General features: G+C 42.5%; 1 protein-coding gene across 1 annotated transcript in view; it reads right to left on the bottom strand.

Annotated features, from left to right (window-relative positions):
- The window catches only part of GLP1R (glucagon like peptide 1 receptor), a 75,104-nt gene that overhangs the window by 21,236 nt on the left and 32,450 nt on the right, over positions 1 to 21,418 (bottom strand). Inside the window, exons 4-7 of the mRNA XM_007483834.3 lie at positions 7,241 to 7,359; positions 6,597 to 6,703; positions 4,451 to 4,604; positions 2,145 to 2,304 (exon numbers count right to left, since the gene is read on the bottom strand). Coding sequence (XP_007483896.1) covers positions 2,145 to 2,304; positions 4,451 to 4,604; positions 6,597 to 6,703; positions 7,241 to 7,359 — 540 coding nt within the window. The remainder of the gene's footprint in view (positions 1 to 2,144; positions 2,305 to 4,450; positions 4,605 to 6,596; positions 6,704 to 7,240; positions 7,360 to 21,418) is intronic.

Here is a 21,418-nt window from a genome sequence, read left to right as displayed (position 1 = left end):
ACTCCTTGGCTTTTCCTTCTCCTCATATACCATATTCAATCAATTCCAAGTTCTTGATTTTATTTAGGTAAATTATTTTACAAATTACTTGAACATAATCCATGGAGAACAGTAACAAGAAACGGTGCTAGGTTAGAGAAAGCCTTGAATGGCAAGTGGAACAGTCTGGATTTGATTCTGTGGGCCATCAGGGGACATTTTGGAGGAGGGAGATAAGATAGGGTTATATACAAGAGAATAGAGAAGAGGGATGGAAGGGGAGAGGATATTTTTCCCGAGTGCTGTCACAACCTAAGTACCCACTATATGCCAAGTAATATTATATAATGTAATAAATATACTATTTACAAATATTATCTCATTTAATCCCCACAACAACCCTGTGAGGTAGGTACTATTATTATCTCCATTTTACAACTCGGGAAAGCAAGGTAAACAAAGATGAAGTGACGTGCCCAGGGTCACCCAGCTAATAAGTATCTCAGGTCACATTTGAACTCAGGTCTTCTTGATTCCAGACCCAGCACTCAAGTTAGCTTTAGAAGGCTCCCAAGATCCATCTCCCTTACTTTCCCAACCCCCACTCCCATCAGGTGAGTCTTGGCTTGGTGAAAGGCAGAAACACAACCAGAAATGTTCCAGCAAAAAAAAAGGGCACAGCCATTCTCAGCAAACTTTTTTGGCTAAAACATTTCCAGCTGGGTTCCATTCAGGCTCATTGTTCCTCCCAGCCACCCAATCTCCTGCTTGAGGCCTCCTGTTACATCAGCTACCTCAGCTCTTCCAATTTCCCCAGAACTCCTCTCCCATCCACTGGAAACCAAGAAAGCCTTATGTTCTCTCCCCTTCCATTCTAAGACCCAGCAGGAATAGCAGATTTGGCTATGTGATAAAAGAAGTTAGGCCAGTTTTCCCAGCCTTCCCAGGGGGGAAAGAGCACAAAGAAACCCACCTGGGGTCTCAGAATCTCCCAGGAGATTCCTTTCCCCAAAACATACACTCCCAAATGTCAAGGTCCCATAGAGCCCTGTCCTAGTCAGAAATCCCCTTTTCTTGTTCCCAGGTCCTGGTGTTGGCCATTCCTTCGACCCACTTGGGAGCTAAGAAAAAGTTCTGGAGAGGTGGTAGCCCTGCCCTAGTGGGCTGAAGGGGTTCATGGATGGGGATTATAATCTTAAATGGGAGCAGAGGAAGGCAGCCAAATGGAGGGAGGAGTCTCTTCTTCCAAGAAGACCTCATGAAGTAAGGAAGGGGAGGTTGGACATTCTGAAAAGGATGTAATGGGGCGGGGGAGAGGGAGCATAGCAGGTCATGAGCTGGTCTGAAGGAGCCCTGAACATAAGAGTCAGGAGGGTTCACGTTGTAGCTCCCACACATGTGACTATGGGAAAGACTGTTTACATATCTGGGCTTCAAACTCCTCAGCCACAGAATAGCGATAGGAATAATTACCACCAAAGTACAGACAGTAGAGAGATGGCCCCCAGGATCCCAAAGACCCGGGTCCAATTCTGCCTTTGATGTATACTGGCAGTATGACTCAGGGCATGCCCCTTCAACATCCTATTCCCCCAACAACTCTCTTACCTATAAACTGCAAGAGCTGGTGCAGATCTGACTTGGTAAAGGGAATTTTCCCCCTGAGAGCTCCTCTCCATGTAATCATAGGTTTGGTTCTCCACCCTCCCCATCCCACTCCACCTCCCCACATATCTGTGCTACCTACCTCTCTGGTTTGGTGTAAGGAATGGTCTCTGTAAAACTTAAAACACAGTGGAAACATCAGTCATTAAATACTCAGCCTAATGACCGAGTCCCCGAAGAGATGTGCCCAACCAGCACCCTATTCCTAGTCTCTGAGGAAAAGGACTATTTCATTTATCCTTGCAGCTTCTTGGTATGAAGGTCTGTTGGATGAAGGGCAGCAGTAAGGGTGGTAGACGAAGCCTAAAGACCCCAGAATCCATCTGTGTGGGAAGATGCAGGTGGAATATGACTGTCTTAAGTCCCGCCACCTCCCACCAATAGGGCTGCCATCTTGTATATCCTAGGAGCTACATCCCCCCAGAGGGAACCTGCAGCTTGCTATGGGGTAGCCCTGAGGGTTCCAGGCACCAGCCTCCGTTCTCCACACACCCCCTTACCCCAGCCGATGCACACATAGAGCCGGAAGACCCTCCGTTCGGAGAAGACAGACAGCACAAGCAGGGTGTACAGGTAGATGCCCTCCACCAGAAGCCAGTAGTAGTTGGCGGCCACACAGTACTGCATCATGAGAAACACCAGGCGGCAGCTCAGGGACTCCTGTGGGGAAGCAAGACCCACATCAGTACTCTTGGCTGAATGAATCTTTGCTTCTGTAAATTTGGAGTTTCCCTAGGCCAGAGGCTGGGTCTTCCCCATCAGACTGGGAGCTTCCTGAGGGCAAGGACTTCCTTCTCTCACCTCCTCCACCAAGTCTGAAGATTTCCTGGCAGGAAGGGACTGTGTATATCCCCCAGAAGACTAGGAGCTTCCTAAGAACACACCCTGAGTCTCCCCTGAATGACTGGAAGCTCCCTGAGGCCAAAGAATGTCTCTTCTATAAAATGAGAGGTTCTCTGAGGTCAGAGACAAAATCACCCCCATCCTAAGATTGGAGGCTTCCTGAAGGCAGAAATGATTTCCTCAAGAATCTTAGAGGCACCATGACTCAAGAATTCATCAGACTGGAAACTCCCTGAAGGTGAAGACTTGGTTTTTTTTTGTTGGTTTTTTTTTTGCCCTTTCCCCATATCTTCTTAGACTCAATACAGGGAATCCATTTTCATTATTAAGCAGTATAATATAGTGCAAAGATTTCTCAAAGTATGGTCTCCTGGGGTTCCGAGACTCTTTCAAGGGGTCCATAAGGTCAAAATTATTTTCATAATAATACTAAGATTTTCTTATTTCTAATCAAGTATCAATAGAGATAACCAGGAGTGTGCTAGTAAATATTTAACAACTGACTTTCAGGTTGGGAGGGAAGTACCCATAACGTTTTTAAAATTTTAATATTCATAATTTACATTTTCTTTGTCATTTTCTTAAATCTAGGTTGTCATCAACAATAAAAATAAATAAATCAAGTTCTCATTTGTGACATTTGCCCATTTCTGAAGTATAAAATGTTCACATTGCAAATACAGGCAGATAGAGAGCCAAGTCTAGAGACAGAGGTCTTGGGGTCAAATACATCCTAGCTGAGTGACTCTGGGCAAGTCACTTAATTCCAGTTGCCTAGCCCTTACTGTTCTGCTTTGGAACCTATATTTAGTATTGACTCTAAAATAAAGAAGGCAAGGGTAAAAAAAAATGTCATAATCAGTTCAAATGGAAGCTGATTTCATCACATTCCTGGATCATAAACAGAAGCTCCTTATGGGATCTTCAGTCATTTTTAAGCAATTAAAGAAGTCCTGACACAAAAAAGTTTAAGGACCAGTGGAATAGTAGATGGAATGCTAGATACAATCTGAACTGCAAATTAGGAAGATTTGGATTTGAATCCTGCCTCAGATACTACCCTGATCCTCAGTTTCCTCACCTGTTAATGGAGAGGATAATAGCATCTACTTTACAGGTCGAGTTCAAATCCTGCCTCAGATATTTCTTGGCTGAGTGACACTGGGCAAGTCATTTAACCTTTGTTTACCTCAATTTCCTCCACTGTAAAATGGTGGGAACATAATAATACCTTTCTCCCAGCCTGTTTTGAAGATTATATGAAATCATATTTATAAAGCTCAGTAATTGAGCTTAATAGATACCTGCTCCCTTCTTTCCTCAGCTCCCTCCTCCTCTTCCTAGTCTCTCCTCCCTTCCCCTTCAGAACCTCCAGCACCCTTTGTGTCCTCACCCATGTATATAACTATATACCCCTATGCCTGCCCATATATCCACCCGTATACTCCCACCCATGTATATACCCTGTGTGATTGGAAATCTTGTGCCTTTGAACTACATTTCCCAGGAGCCCACTGACTTCCTGTCATTATGTGCTGATGTAGACAGGGGATAATAAATAGGGTGGTCTTCTGTGGTTAGCTCTCTTTCCTTCCTGGGTCAGGGCACTGGTGGAGCAAGCTTTTTGAGCAGGTATATTAGCCATGGGCACATGGTTTTATTTTGTTACCTTTTTATTTTGTTACTTCTAGTGATTATTAATAAATCTTATAAAATATAAAATTGAAATTATTGTATATTAATTTTAATTTTTACAAACCCCACCCATATATACCCCAAATACTCTCACCCACATATACACTCATATACTCCCATCCATATATACACCCATATATACACCCATCTCCTTCCCATCCCCACTCATTCATATATGTGTATAGGTACAAACCCATCCATATATACACCCATATACCCCCCCCCATCTATGCACTCATATGCCCCACCCACTCCCACCCCCACAGACCTGATAGGAGAGGAGGCCCTCCCACTGGTGGCTTCGGGTGGCCGTACTGTACATCCATTTCAGCACATCATCCTTGATGAAGATGGACATAGCTCGGAGGATGAAGGACATGAAGAGATTCAGGTGGATGTAGTTGCGGGTGCAGTGCAGGTGTCTGTGAGGAAAGCACAGCCCCCAGCCCCACCACTATCCGGCACCAGCCTCCGTGGGCTGGCCTGGGCTCACCTCACCCCCTCCCACCATTTTCATGTCAGTCAAGTTGGAGTGAGCACCCCTGAACACAGCCCTGGGTGTGTGAGCGCATGCTCACGCTCACACTTCCAGAGCATCCTTTACATGCCCAGCACTATGGTAAGAACTTTGCAGTAATCCCATTTGATCCTCACAATCATGATCTTCCCTGGGAGAGAAATGCAATGATTATCTCTATTATACAGATTAGGAAACTGAGGCAGAGAATGGTTATGTGACTTAGCTAGGGTTATCTAGTTAATCAATGATCAAGACCAGATTTAAACCCAGGTCTTCCTTATTTCCCACTCTGTCCACTATCCTCAAACCCTTCCTCAATAAGAGAAGAGCCAGTAAATACAAAGAAGATCCCTTTTATCAGGAATCTTCCCTTTCCCCCACAATGGAGCAAATCGAGACAGCATATCTGTGCTAGGACTGGGTTAGGTTTAGGCTGCCTACCTACCAGGAGGCCAGAATTCCACTCTACACAGCCAGGAAGCACCCAATGGATACCAGTCACTGGGTGCAAGACAATCCTTTCTCTTCTACATCCATGCCCTTGTCACCTTAAACTTCCCATGGCTCCCTGCTGCCTCTAGAGTGAATTCCAAACCCCTCCACCTGGCTCTGGAACCTTTCTTTTTAGACATTTGAAGACCTTTTCTCCCCAGTGTACTTCCAGAAGACAGCCTCCTTAATCCCCCCTTCCCTGCCAACTCCCCTGCATGCTTCATTCTGCCTACATGGCCTGGTTCATCCTGTTCTCCCCATGGAGGCAGCTTTCTGCCCTTCCTTTCTCCCAGCCTTTCAAAGTCTTGCTTATTTCCACAGGCAAAGGATTAGAATGGGAGCTGCAAGGATTAAGGCTTGACCCTGGGGAAGGACTTTTCTTGTGGGAGCTAATAAACACCAGGAAGGTCATCTCCGTGAATCATCATCAAACATGGACTGTTGGACAGGGAAGGGACCTTAGGGACCAGTTAAGTACAACCCCACCATTTTAGAAATAAGGTCCAGACAAAGGAACTGACTTGCCTGGATTACACAGCTAATTGACAGTAAAGCCAAAATGAAAATTTAGGTTTCCTTAAATCGGGATTTAATTCTGGTGACCTTTCTACTATTTGTTATTTTTCAAAGATTATAGAATTTGTTTCAAAACAGTAATGGGAGAGTTAGATTGAATCTATTGATTTGAATCCCACCTGGGATGTTTTTTGTTTGTCTGTTTTTCAAGTCCAATCTTTTTTGAGTCCCTTTTGGGGTTTTCTTGGCAAAGATACTGGAGTGGTTTGCCATTTCCTTCTCTAGTTCATTTGTTGGATGAGAAACCTGAGGCAAACAGGATGAAATTACTTTCCCAGGGTTGCATAGCAAGTGGTCTGGCATTTCCTTCTCCAGCTCTTTTTTCATATGAGGAAACTGAGGCAAACGGGATGAAGTTGCCCAGGGTCACACAGCTAGGAAGTGTCTGAGGCCAGATTGAACTCAGCTCTTCCTGACTTTAGGCCCAGTGCTCTGTCCACTAAACCACCTAGCTGCTTCCCTCCCAGTATAAACAGATGCTCAATAAGTGGTCAGTGATAGGCTGGTAGGTGGCACAATACATAGAGCACCAAACCTGAGTCAGGAAGTCCTGGGTTCAAACCTAGGCTCAGACACTTCTTAGCTGTGTGGCCCTGGTAAAATAGCTTAACCTCAATTACTTAGCCCTTGTCCTTCTGTCTTAGAGAAAGTAAGGCTTGTTTTTGGTTTTGTTCTTGAAGATTCAAACCCTCTTCTGACTCGAAATCCATTATACTTCCCACCATTACACTCTCTTGCAAAGTTAGGGGCAGGCTGATGCTATGGGGAAGATCCCATCCCCTTTCCCCAATCCTGATACTTTTCCTGTTCAATTCCCATTAGTTACCTGAATCGAAGGAGTATGGCTGTGGCGATGACCAAGGCTGAAAAGGACAGTGCATGGCCCACAGTGTAGACAATGGAAAAAGACAGAAGCTGCTCCTCAGGGTGGCTCTGTGTGGATGTAGGTTTAGGGGAGGGGGAAGGACAGGAGCAGCTATCGATTCTGGTCCCATCCTCCTCCCCATTCAGACAGTTTGATAGTGATCTCCCCTAGCTTTGACCCATCTGGTCCATAGGGTCAATTTGGGCCTGGAAATCATCCCCAACCTCATGCCCACTCCCTGGGACCCCAAGAATGAGTTTGTGGTTTGAGGGAGGAGAAAGACACAGAGGAAGACAGTGGTCCACATGCTCCTGGGGACAATGTACCCACCGTCTCTTTAGAGGTAGGAAGAGTGATTGAAAAATCTACTAGAGTAGAATAGGAAAGTGCTTTTTCCCCACCCCAGTGAACCCAAATTCATTCTATGCAAAGAATCTGGAAGTTTGGGCTGATTCTGGTGAGCTGATTTCTTCCCAGAGCTTTCCATCTTGGGCTGACATCTTGTCCCACTTCCCTTTCACAAACAAATGGATCACTCTGTCCCCCTCTCCTGCCAGCATCCACTTGTCTTTCCTTTCCCCTTCTCTGTCCAACCCCCAGCTTACCCTTTCTCCTGTCTTGTTCTCCTCACACTCTGACACATCAATCCAGGGAAGGCTGGAGTTCTTCTCATATAGCCACCTACCTTCAGTGGTGCAGAATCGATACACGTGTCCCTGATGCACTGAGAGGAGAGGAGAGACACAGGAGATAAACAAGATGGAAATATGGGGAGAGAAGGAGAAATGGGGAAGAGAAAAGGCAAGGAGAAGAAAAGATACAGATATGAGAGAGACGGAGACATAAGGAGGAGAAGTGACAGAGGGAGATGGGAAGAGAGAGATAGAAAGAGAAGCATAAGGAAATGGGGAGAGGAGATGTGGGAAGAAGAGGAGACAGATTAGCAGATATGGAAGTATGTAAGAGAGGGAGATGTGGGCAGGAGGAGAGACAAATGGATAGAAATATTAGGAGAAGGGAAGTTGGGGAGATAGGAGATAAGGAGAAATGGAAAGAGGCATTATAGAGAAGTAGGAAGAGATTGACAGAGATGAATATGGAAGGATATGCTGGGATAGGGGGTGAGAGAAGAATGGGAGAGATGAAGATGTAGGGAGATATGAGGATTTGGAGAGATAGGAGATTATGAGAGAAAGGATGTTTGGAAGAGATGGAAAAGTGTGGAGAGATAGGCAGAGATAGAGATATGGGGAAATGAGGACACAAAGATGTGGTTACTACCAGAAAGTAATTAGATAATTAGATGTCTCACATACTGCCCCAATCTCCAACCCAAAGAAGAGACATGTCCTTTTTCCCCTCTCCTGTCTTCACTCCCCTATCCAGATTCTCCTAGAGTACATCAGAATATGAGGTCACTAAAGAAATATCCTCCCATTCCTACCCAGCCCTCCTAGTCCACTCTTCCTCTCCCTTGGGTGAGAAGTGAGCTTTCTTCCTCTGATAAAAACTCCCTTTCTCCCCTCAGATATGCCCAGGACTCACATCTTCTTCAAGAACATACCATCCACACCAAGGGCAAGTACAGCTCTGTAGATGCAGCACATTGCCTGAGGAAGGATGGGGTGGGGGCAGTGGCAGGGCTGATGAAGGAATTAGGAGGAAGCAGAGAAAGCCCAGGCATGGCAAAAAGAAGAGAAGGGGGGTGGGGTGGTGGAGAAGAGAGAGGGCAAATAACTCTTGGGGTAGGAAGATCAGGAAATGAGGGAAATACAGAGAGCAGAAAGTTCCAAAGAGCAAGTTGGCTGGGTTTGTTTAAAGCGGAGGACTCCTGGGGGAAGATTTTGGAGATTCTCTCTTCCCTTCTTCCCTTCTAACCATCGCACACTGACACTTTGGTTAAGAGGCAGCTGCGTGCCAACAGGTCATTTAACGAGGCAAGCCCTTTCCACATCCCTGCTTACCGCTACTTAATCACAGCCGCTAACGACCTAACCACTGCTCTAAGAGGCTCGAGCTGGTCAGCCCTCATCAAGGACTGTCTGGTTTCCTCTGAGACGCATTAGGTCCTGCTTACCTCCTGCTTCCTTCTGCAAAGGGTACTAAGTAATTGCTGTAGACAAAGCTTTGGGTTGAGTTCCAAGAGTAATAAAGCAGAAAAGAAATAGTCCTTATGTCTCCTGCCCTTGAGAAGCCCTCAGCCTGGTGGGGAATGGGGAGGAGAACAGAAAATTCTCTGCCCCTAGGAAGACCTCCACCTGAAGGGGGACACATTATTCCTACCCTCAGGAAACCCCAGATGACTGAAGGGGTTGTTGGCAAACATTGGGCCTTTAGGATGTTCCTGGTCTGATTTATAGCCACAGTAGCTGCCCGGAGGTAGCCCTCAGGCATACACAGTGATATGTCAAACAAAAAAGTTGTCAACAACAAATAAATCATCTCTAAGCCTAGATAGATGTCTTCTCTTTCCTTTGAGGCCATCTACACACAGATGCTTTCTCCAAAGTAACCAGCTATTTTGACAGGTACATCAGATGACATTTTCTTGGTCCTTATATTCAACCAGAGAATACAGCAGATCCATAAATAAAGATAACCAAGGACAGAAAGAGCACTCATAATGGAGGATCAAAAAAGTAGGAGATGGTGCCTGAATTGAGCCCAGAAGGGAGGGAGCTAGAGATCCTTCAAGGTGGAGGAGTCCAGGGATGGGGAGGAAAGAGGAGAGGAAGTCTGAGTAATAAGAATGTTGGTTTCTTCAAAGCACAAGTGATCTGGAATGTAAAGTTCATGAAGAGCAGCAACATAAGGGAAACCTAGCAATATAAGTGGAAGCCAGATTGGGAAGGGTTTTACATGCCAGACTGAGTAATGCATATTTTATCAGGCAGCTATATGGCATGGTAGGCAGAGAGTTGGACCCCGAGTCAGAAAGATCTCAGTTCAAATCCAGTCTCAGATACTTACCAGCTGTGTGACAAGTCAATCAATCTAGGCAAGTCAGTTTATCTCAGTTTCCTCATCTGTAAAATAGGGATGAAAAGAGCACCTCCCTCTCAGAATTGTAATAACATGATAGTTATAATGGGGGAATGACCTTAATATAAAGAAGGAAACTATAAGTACATTAGGTGAACACAGAATGGTATACATGTCAGATCTTTGGGAAAGGAAAGATTTTAAGACTAAGCAAGAGTTAGAAAAAAATCACAAAATGTAAAATAAATACTTTTGATTACATTAAATTAAAAAGGTTTTGTAACAACAAAACCAATGCAACCAAAATTAAAAGGGAAACAACATATTGGGAAAAAATCTTCATAACAAAAGCCTCTGACAAAGGTCTAATTACTCAAATTTATAAAGAGCTAAATCAACTATACAAAAAATCAAGCCATTCTCCAACTGACAAATGGGCAAGGGACATGAATAGGCAATTTTCAGATAAAGAAATCAAAACTATTAATAAGCACATGAAAAAGTGTTCTAAATCTCTTATAATCAGAGAAATGCAAACCAAAACAACTCTGAGGTATCACCTCATACCTAGCAGATTGGCTAACATGACAGCAAAGGAAAGTAATGAATGCTGGAGGGGATGTGGCAAAGTGGGGACATTAATGCATTGTTGGTGGAGTTGTGAATTGATCCAGCCATTCTGGAGGGCAATTTGGAACTATGCCCAAAGGGCAATAAAAGACTATCGGCCCTTTGATCCAGCCATAGCAATGCTGGGTTTGTACCCCAAAGAGATAATAAGGAAAAAGACTTATACAAGAATATTTATAGCTGCGCTCTTTGTGGTGGCAAAAAATTGGAAAATGAGGGGATGCCCTTCAATTGGGGAATGGCTGAACAAATTGTGGTATATGTTGGTGATGGAATACTATTGTGGTCAAAGGAATAATAAAGTGGAGGAATTCCATGGGAACTGGAACAACCTCCAGGAATTGATGCAGTGAAAGGAGCAGAACCAGAAGAACTTTGTACACAGAGACTGATATACTGTGGTACAATTGAATCCTGAACAACCTGGAGGGATCTACAAGAAAGAAGCTATCCAGAGAAAGAACTGTGGGAGCAGAAACACAGAAGAAAAAGAACTGCTTGATTACATGGATCGAGGGGGATATGGTTGGGAATGTTGTAAAATGGAGATTTGAACCCCAGACTTCAATCCCTAGAAGTCCTTCGTATTTCTCAGATTCCCTATAATCTCACCTGAGTCTTCACCTGGGTGAGATCACAATTAGTATTTAAACTGGCAGTAATGCCTACCTCAGCCTCTTCTGCTCAGCCATTTGCAAGATGTAGTGAGTAAGCTTTTAATGGGCTAATCAGCCCTAAGCACGTGGGTTTCTTATTTTGTATTTTCTTTATTCCTTGATAATCATTAATAAACCTCATAAAATATAACATTTCTATTACTAGAGACTAATTTAATTTTAACAGTTTTGGCTGACCATGTCGGTTGTGACGAAATACCTTCAAATCTTCTTAACTTTCCTAAACCTTCTCTCTATGTGACTATCCATAAGTTCAGCTTTTAATAGCTTATTTTGATCAGCTCTAAAGGGAACAACTGCCTATATAATTTTTTTTAAGCCACGTTTCTCCAGTCAGGGCTTTTCACCTACCCTTGCAAAGCTGTTTCTGATTCAGCTCATTCCAGCCATCAGCTCTAGACCTTCTTGACCAAGATAGCTCACCTGGTCCCAGCCCTGACCGCCCGACTCCTGCTTCTGCATCTCACTTACCTGACCCGGCCCCAACAACTCTGGTTTCCAACCCAGATCGCTCATCACCCCAGGCCCAGCCCAGGACCCAGGCTGCTGGTAGCTGCCCCTTGTGTCTTCAGAATCAAAAACCAGCTGGTAAAAAATGGGGGTTATCTTTCCTTAGGCTACAATTAGCCTCCATGTGGCAAGGGGGGGTGGGGGGGTGGCGGGGTGGCGCAACAAGGAGAAGGAAGAGACTTTTCTAAATAGGAAGTTAATTACAAGCATGGGGTAGTTCAAAGAATGTCTTTTGAGTGCACTGATTCTTTTATTTATCTCACATGAGATTCAGGAGAGAATTTCAAATCCCTGCAACTCTTTGGCCCAATTTGAGAATCCTAAAACCCACCCTCACTATGGGGGAGCAGCTCAGTGGCTCAGTGGATTGAGAGCCAGGCCTAGAGACAGGAGGACCTGGGTTAAAATCTCGACTCAGATACTTCCTGGCTCTGTGACCTTGGGCAAGTCACTTGAACCTCATTGCCTACCCCTTACCAATCTTCTGCCTTCTGACAATAGGCATCTAAATGGATAAAAAAAAGTGAACTTTAAAGAGACTGGAGGTTTTATTTTTAAGACTTTTTGGACTCCGATGTTTTATAAAAATCTCTGTTTTTTATTGTATTTTGCTGATTGTTTTGTTTAAGATTTAATTTTGTTGGTTTTAAGTTCATATATTAATGCATTCAATACTATTTTGTTACACTGAGTCATTTTAATGTACTGGGCTATTGTGAATTTTAGGGATTTTGATACCTTTTGAATTTGCATTACATATTATACTACTGCTCTTTAAAAAAACTGTTACCTTGTGAAAATCATTTGTTTGTATTCACAGTGGATCATGGCCAGATATGAAGAGGAAATGGATCTCATTTTTGGTGAGAAGCCTTGTATTCTACATTTCCTTAGCTGACATAGTGTGTCAATGATTATAAGCTATATTTTTGAATTTTAAAACTCTTTTATTATTATATTCTTCTTGCATGTGCAATATACTATTTCAGTTTTTATTTTTTCCCCTTTTGTATTTGAAGCACATGTCATCAGTATTAAGATTTTCTTTAACTTTTTTGATTTTGCAGTAATATAAGTTTAAAATATATTTGCTCTAATGTCAATGCATGCCCCAAAAGCTTGAGACTATGAAAATGATGCCATTAATTGTTTTAAAAGAAAATTTATGGGACTTTGCTTAATGATTCTGTCTGATTCCAGGACAAGATAATACAAAAAAGAGCCATTGCACAGAGCCAAAGAAGCACAAAGCTAAATTACACAGTGCCAATCGAGCACAAGGTCAGAGACCAACCAATCCCAAAGGGGTTGATGAAAATTCTAAGCCAATACAAAGGACTTAAACCTAGTGTGAGACTCAAGGTTGCAATGCTTGACATACGTTAAGACGTAGGCCTTCCTTGTATCCACACTCTTCCTGAAAATGCTTACAGACAAGTATCTCAAATCTGGCTCCTACCTGGCTCCTATAATCTAGTCCCCTTTCTGTCTTTCATAATGTGACAACTTTCTGTAGTCCTGGCTACTCACTGAGTAAATGCTTAATTGCTTATATCATTTTAATTGGGCCCTGATTCAAGGACCTGTTATAGATTTATTTTTCCATTACTTGGAATTTTTACACATAAGACTTTGATAGTCTATATTTCATCCGGAAATTATCTCTTTTTATTTGGATTTTTTTTGATGTTTTTTTATTTCTCTTACCAATTGATTCATATACCTCATAACTCAGCCATGCATCCCTAAGTGATCTCTGTGTTTTTCAATCACCCTCCTCAGGGGGGGAATGTAAAAATATTATTTTAAATTGCAACATTTAAATTCCTTGAGAGAGTAATTTTAGGTTAAGAAACATGCTACCTCTCCAAATCCAGAAACTGAACTCTTTGGAGAAGACACCATGAAGATGCCTCCACAGACCACAAGCTGCAGGAGAAGATCAAGAATGAGCTTTGGGTGTGATTGATTGAACATTTATTTGTATGTATACTTTCATGCCAAAAGGGGACTGCCCCCTAACTGGCTTTTTGTCAATGCATCTAGCAATTATTGGTTTTGTTCTCTTTTCCTATTATCCTCAAATTGTTGTAATTTCAAAATTGTTATGTTTACAAGACCCAACGGAGAAACTAGTCTTCCTCACACCTCCGGGGGAATGTAAAATGGAGATTTGAACTCTAGACTTTAATCCCCAGAAGTCCTTCATATTTCCCAGAATTCCCTATAATCTCACCAGCATCTCCACCTGGGTGAGATCACAATTAGTATTTAAACTGGCAGTAATGCCTACCTCAGCCTCTTCTCCTGCTCTGCCATTTGCAAGATGTAGTAAGTAAGCTTTTAATGGGCTAATCAGCCCTAGGCAGGTGGGTTTCTTATTTTGTATTTTCTTTATTCCTTGATTTCTAATAATCATTAATAAACCTCATAAAATATACTATTACTGGAGACTAATTTAATTTTAACAATGTAGACCCTAAATGAACATCCTAGTGCAAACATCAATAACATGGAAATAGGTTCTGATCAAGGACACATGTAAAACCCAGTGGAATTGCGAATTGACTATGGGAAGGGTGGGGAGAGGGGAGGGAGGGAAAGAATATGATTCTTGTAACCAAGGAATAATGTTCTAAATTAACTAATTAAATAAAAAAATTTTAAAAAGATGATAGTTATAAAGTGCTTACCAGACACATAGTAACTGCTTTATAAATGTTTGTTATTATTATCTTAGAGGTAATAGGGAGCCACCAAAGATTTTTTTCTCTTTATCAGGGAGTGATATAGTTGGACTTGAGTCTTAGGAATATTATTATAGAAGTTCTATGGTAGACAGACTTAGATGAAAGAGTGGAAACATGCTGAAAGAGCAATTAAGAGATTAATTAATATACTGTACAACAGATACAAGAAGAAGAAAGCCTGAGAGGAAAGAAGGGTCAAATTCAAGAGATGTATCAGTAAGATTTGACAACTGATTAGATGGGGTGGTCAGGGAAGGGAGTAGTAAGAGTCAGAGATGACTCTGAAGCTGGTGATTGAAAGGATGGTGGCATCTTCCACAGAAAGAGAGAAGTTTAGAGAAGGGGCAGGTTTAAGGGGGGAAATGAGTTCCATTCAGTTTAAGAGTCCAATGAGACATCTGGATGGACATGGCCTAAAGGTAGCTAGTCATTTTGGACTAAAGGTCAGGAGAGAGATTCAGGCAAGACATCTGCAGAGAAATGAAAATTAAACCCATGGGAGCAGATCTCTAAGAAGGGAGAGATACCAGGACAGAGCCTTGGAGTTCCCCACGTTTAGCAGGTACCAGATGGTTACTGATCCTGCAAGAAGAGAACAAGACCCACAGAAGAGAGCAGAGGCATGGAAGTCAAGCAAGGAAAAAGCATCTAGAAAGAGGAGTGGGTAGTCATTACTGCAGATTAGTCAGGTCAATACTGACACACATCCCTTAGAAAGGCAATAAGTCTGATCTGATATGGAATAAAATAAGCAAAACTAGGAGAACAATTTATGTAATGCCATTCTAAGGAAAAATAACTTTGAAAGTCTTGAGAATTCTGATTAATGCAATGAAAAACCATGAATCAAGAAATCTAACCATGAAAAATGACATTCACCTGCTAGAGAACTATGGCTTTAAACTGCACAGAGATGTATATACATTTTGGGGTGTGGCTTTTCTAAACTAAAATATTTGTTATGAGAATTAAATTTAATTTTAATTGTTCAATGAGGAAGGGGCAGTGAAGACATAACAAATGTTAGTGAAAACAAATTAATTTAAAAGACTTGAGATAGAAATTAGATCTATGCTTTCATTGATATAAGGAACTCCCAGAGGAGGAAGGTATCTTTACCAATCCAAGGTCAGCACCTTCTAGTCTTAAAGTTGCCAAAGAAAGCAACTGAAAGGTTAAGGTTAATGTTCTCTCTATTGTCCATTTTAGCATTATTAGTATTAATAGAATTAATTTTAATATTGTTCTCTATTCTGTCAAAGGCAGGATTGAACCCAGGTTTTCCTAGTCTCCAGGAAGCAGTTAGGTAGTTCAATGAATAGAGCACCAAGACTGGAATCAGGAAGACTGGAGTTCAAATCTGGCCTCAGGCATTTCACAGCTATGCCTTAATCCACTGGAGAAGGAAATGGCAAACCTGGAGAAGGAAATGGTAATAACTAGGGCAAGCTAGGTGATGCAGTAGATAGAGCACCAGAGTTGGAAACATGATGATCTGAGTTCAAATCTGGCCTCAAATTTTTACTAGTTGTGACCCTAGGCAAGTCACTTCAACTGTTTTCCTTAATCAACTAGAGAAGGAACTGTCAAGTCACTCCATTTGGAGAAGTCAATGGTAAACCTGGAGAAGGAAATGGCAAACCATTCCACTGTCTCTGCCAGGAAAACTCCGTGGACAGTATGGTCTACAGGGGCACAAAGAGTCGAACATAACTCAATAACTTCCTAGTTTCCAGATCAGCTTTCTATCCACTATACAAATGCTGCCTTTCAAAATGTTTCTTCTGGAGAACTGTCTCCACTGCTGTGTGGAACTTAGAACATCATCCTTCCTTATTCTTCATAAAGAAGATGAACAAAGTAAAATATTAATAGTGTAAATCTCAGTTCCCACACTCCTCACCATTTTTATATAGAAGCCCCAAGCGAACGTGCAATAAAACTTCATTAATTCTGATTTTCCTAGCTCAGAGTTTGCATTAACTTTGGGCAAGGCTGGTGCTAAAGTTAGCCTTAACATTCTCCCTGAGGAAAGACTTCCTGAGCAAATGAAATGTGTGGCTGAGAATTTAGGGGTGAATCATTTCCTCCATTAAAGTCTTTGTCCTGTGGCTACTGTACTGTGGAGGTGACCCTCCTAGGCTGGCAGAGCCCAAGCCCTGGTAGGGGCTCCCAGGCTGGGGAGACTTCTTTGGGAGGTGAGGGGTTATTACTGTAGTTCAGATGAGAGAGGGAATCTGTTAAGGAAGCATCTGGAGGGCTGTATTAGCTCCTTAATTGCTCTTTCAACATGCTTCCACTCAACCCTTTCCCTTATCCATTCTATATCCATTCATCATAGAATTATCAGAATAATAGGCCTAATTGCTTTTTAACAGAAAAGGAAACTGAGGCTCCTTAAGTGATTTAGGATTATAGGGTGGAAGGTCTAGAGCTGGAAGGGACCTTAAAGAGCCTGAAGAAGTTAGGTGGTGCAGTGGACAGAGCACTAGTACTGAAGTCAAGAAGATCTAAGTTCAGATTTAACCTTATAACTAACTGTGTAACCCTCTGTTTGCCTCGGTTTCCTCCATGGTAAAATAGAATAACAGTTCCTACTTCCCAGGTTGGTTGTCAGGATCAACTGAGATAATATTTGTAAAGTACCTAGCACATAGTAGGTGCTATATAAATGGAACCTATAATAATAATAATAATTATTATTATTATCCTTGGGAACACTGTGGTTAGAGTGCTGGGCCTGGAGTCAGGAAGACTTCTCTGCCAAAGTATAAATCTGGCCTCAGGCACTTACTAGCTGTGAGATCCTGGGCAAATCTCAACCCTGTCTGTCTCAGTTTCCTCATATGTCAAACGAGCTAAAGAAGAAAATGGCAGACCACTCTAGTGTCTTTGCTAAGAAAACCCTAAATTGGTCCACAAAGAGTCAGACATGATTGAAATGACTCAACAACATTATACAGACAAGGAAACTGAGGCTGGTAAACAGGGCTAGTTAAGTGACTTGTCCGCCCAAGGTCACACAGCTAGGAAGTATCTGAAGCCAGATGGGAATCTCCACTCTCTCACAGATTATTCCTAGCCTGGGCATTCCAGGGGTATTCCAGGCATGGAATCAGAAAAACTCATCTTCATGAGTTCAAATCTGGCTTCAGATATTTCCTAGCTGTGTGACCTTGGGCAGGCAAGTCACTTATCCATCCAGCCCTGTTTACCAGCCTCAGTTTCCTCATCTGTAAAATGAATTAGAGGAAGAAATGGAAACCACTCCAGTATCTTTACCAAGAAAATAGCACAAGGAAAAGTCAGACAGGATGGAAAAGAACTAAACAATAAACAAAAAATGAAATCCAAGATCTTTCAGAAGATCAAAACTAATGGGAAGAAGCAACAGTAGAAAAACCTGAAGTACTTTAGAAGTAGGTTTTAATTTTCCACTGATGTGCTAATTACAGAGTATTCATTTCCATTCATTAAAGTAGGTCCCCTCAGGGGTTTTTTCATCTTAATTCTAATTACTTAAACACATATAAAACTTCCCTTTTAAAGAACCCTGTAATGTGTAATTCAGATTCCATCCTCTTCATTTACTAATTTAGATGGATATTTTCCCCCATTTAATTTGGAAAGTAATGAGGTGAAAATTTGGAGAGTCCTGAGGGCCAACTGAGGAAAGAATTGTGAAGTTCAATGGGGCATGGCTGGCCCCAGTGGAGAGAGCCCTGGGACTGGAGGCAGGAAAACTGAGTTGTGAGGATCCAATGAGATAATAATTGCAACATATAGTAAGTGCTCTATGTTATCTATAATAATTATTATTATTATCCACTTGAAAGACTGCCTAGAAGAGGTCAGGGAGCTAGATGATGCGCTTGTAGTGTGTGGGATCTGGAGTCAGGAAGACCCAAGTTCAAACATGTCCTCAGATACTTAATAGCTGTGTGACCCTGGGCAAGTCATTTCACCTTTGCCTGCCTCGGTTTCTTCAGCTGTAAAATGGAAATAATAATAGCACCTTCCTCCCAGAACTAAATGAGATAATATTGATAAAGTGCTTTGCCAATTTTAAAATGCTATATAAATGCTAGTTATTATTGTCTGGCTCTGTCCCAGACTAATGACTGAGCACCCCATGGAGATCTTGGGCCTTGAACCTAGAAGGGACCTTTGTGCTCATGGAGTTCGACCCCTGCATACCCCCTTGAGGGGAGGAAAAGGGACAAGGGCTGAAATAAATTCATCCTGACAGACATGGGAGATGACTAATGGCCCATCTTGGCTCAGTCCCATTTGGAATAGTGGTTGTTTTTCTGAACAAGTGTTTAATTGGGGCATTTCTTTCAGCAGGAGGGTCTAACTTGATGAAATATTCCTGAGCCTCCTGGCGTGCATGGGGGGCTCATTCCCCTGCCTTGATAAGACCTGTCGGGCTCAGAGGGGTTTGAACTTCCAAGCTCATCTTGGACAAGATGCAAGAGGATAAATGAGCTTCCTCCCTCCCTCCCTTCCCAGCTAGGCTTGGTGCCTGGGGACCCCTGGAATGGCCAAGAACTTAGCTAGGCGTTTTAATACTTAATGCTAATGAAGGATAATTGACAGAGAGCTTACAGGAGCAGGCCTCCTTAAGTGAGCTGATGAGGACAAGCTGATCACTCTTGTCCTGACTGTCTGACACACAAGAAAGTCAAACGTATTAGAAGAATCCAGGGAGGAATTAGATGGCTCAGGGGATTGAGAGGAGAGGTCCCTGGTCTCAGATACTTCCCAGCTGTGTGACCCTGGGCAAGTCACTTAACCCCCATTGCCTAACCCTTAGTGCTCTTCTGCCTTGGAACCAATACAGTGTGGATTCCAGGATGGAAGGTTAAGGGTTTACAAAAAAGAAGAAGAATCCAAGCATATGCCTAGACCTGGGAGTGGGGAGACCTAGGTTCCAGTCCCCACAAGCTACAGCATACATACAACATAGGTCTCAGTTACCACATCTGTAAAATGAGGATTCTCAAAGATCATGGATTTAGAGCTAGGAGGGACCTTTAAGGTCTTCTAGGCAAGAAGGGAAAGGAAGTAGGCATTTATTAAGCACTGACAGGGTGCCAGGCACTATGTTAAGCCCTTTACAAATATAATCTCATTTGAGCCTCACAAGATGAGGAAACTGTTAGAGAGAGAGGATTTGCCCAGGTCACACTCTTGGTAAGTGTCTGAAGTCAGTGTTGAATTTGGGTTTTCCTGAATTAAGGTCCAGCAGTCTAAACACTGGGGTACTTTGAGGGACCAACCAAGAATCTGAGATTCAGATCATGACTTACCCATGATATGGAAGTCAAACTAGATGGCTTCTAAGACCCCTTCCAATGACCATTTAAGCCTGAGATCTCTGATAGGTTATGGTGCTCCAGCATCCCACCCACCAACCTGTCTTGTTCCAGCACTCAGTATCAGTGATCATGCTCAGGTCTGCCTCGATGGGTCAGCTATGGGAAAGGGAAGCTGGGGAAACTAGCTCCATTCCCCATCATTTCCCATCCTGCAACATCTAGCATTTATATAACAAGACTTAAGTGCTTTACGTGCTATGTCCTTTAATTCTCACTTTACAGATAAAGAAACTGAGGTTGAGGGAGATTAAGCAACTTGTCCAAAAGTCACAGCTAGTGAATATCTGCAGTAGGAACTGAATTCAGGTGTTCCTGACGCCAAGTCCAGAAACAATACTCAGTGTCACTGAACAGCCCCTCGTGAATGAACCACATTTGCCTGGAAGGGCTAGTAGGAGAGCTCCGGCTAGTCTGATGTGCAAGGGAAGGAAAATGGAAAGGAAGAGAAATAATGCAAGAAGTCAGTGCTGAAGTTGCCCCAAATGCGCACACACTACAATACACTCACAAATAAATATATACACTCCTACGCAATATGCGAGCCTCTCACACCATCGCCATCTCACCATAGGACCTTGAAAAGGTGAATATAAGATTCTCATCGGAGAAGCCTGAGAACAGGGTCAGACCTCAGCAGTGTAGACCTGAAAGCTCTACGGTGCACTCCCTTCAGTCTTGGTCTGTGGCTTACTAGCAGAAACCAAGTGACCTCAGGTGAGTCACTTTCCCAGCCTGTTCTTATTTGTGTCCATAGCTCTCTTCATGTGGTAAGATTAGAAGTGTCCTGAGATCAAGGTCTTCTTTCATGTCACCAGGGAAGGGACCCAGCACCCACAGTGACTCCAGGATTTAGAACAGAAAGAGACCTTAGAACCATGAAATTCACAGAGGAGGTGTTCCATGTTGACGTGAGAAGATCAGTCAAGGTGAATGCTAGCTTTTATAAGGCCTCTCAAGGGATATTTGCAGTTTAAACATGACTTATGGGGAGATGGAAGACTCTGTGTCCTCCCCACTCCCATAGAATTTCAGGTGTTAATTTGCTAGAGGAGAGCATTAGGAGCAAGTTGAAGAGAACTTTCCCTGGGCCACTGCCTTTTTCTGCCCAGTTTTTATATGCATATATTCATATACATATATACACATACACACACATATATATAAATTATATATATATACATATAATGAGATATCAGTATTTCCACAAGTTCCTAGATTTGCAGTTGGAAGGGATCTCAAAGACCACCTAGTCTAATTCCCTAATTTTATATAGTATTGATTCTAAGAGGGAAGAGAAGCTTAAAAAAAAGGGGGATGGATCCATTATTTAGAAGTAGTTTGTTGAGAGCCAAAGGGCCAAGATTCAGATCTAACCATTATATTCAGATAACCATCCATATGTGGCAAGTCAGTTATCATTAGATTTGAATCTAGGACCGTCAGCTCTTTCCACTTGTATTAAATTGCTGGAAAGCTCACTTTCTTTCTCTCCCACTTCAAATTAGAGATTAATTCTTTGGATTCCTCTCCTTTCAGGATCCTTATGGCTTCGTCTTCCTTTTTCCTCCTCTTCTCCTCCTCCTTCTCCTTCTTCTCCTCCTCCTCCTCCCCCTTCTTTTCCTCCTTCTCTTCCTCTTCCTCCTCCTCCTCCTCCTTTTTTAAGTACCTGCTCCCAAGAATCACAATTTAAACTTAAATGTTCAGATCATTTGCTCCATTGACTGGTGTTGGGTTGGAGTAATACCAATTCAGATTAAGTAGGAGAAATAAGTGAAAACTGGCTGAAAGAAGTCTGAATTATAGAGTCCTTCTAATAAGAGTGGTTTTTATGACTTTCAAATAATTAGAGCAAA

Source organism: Monodelphis domestica, chromosome 2 (assembly GCF_027887165.1).
Source record: "Monodelphis domestica isolate mMonDom1 chromosome 2, mMonDom1.pri, whole genome shotgun sequence".
Taxonomy (NCBI): Eukaryota; Metazoa; Chordata; class Mammalia; order Didelphimorphia; family Didelphidae; genus Monodelphis; species Monodelphis domestica.
The sequence above is the reverse complement of the archived record's forward strand: the minus strand, read 5'-3'. Positions and strand labels throughout refer to the sequence as shown.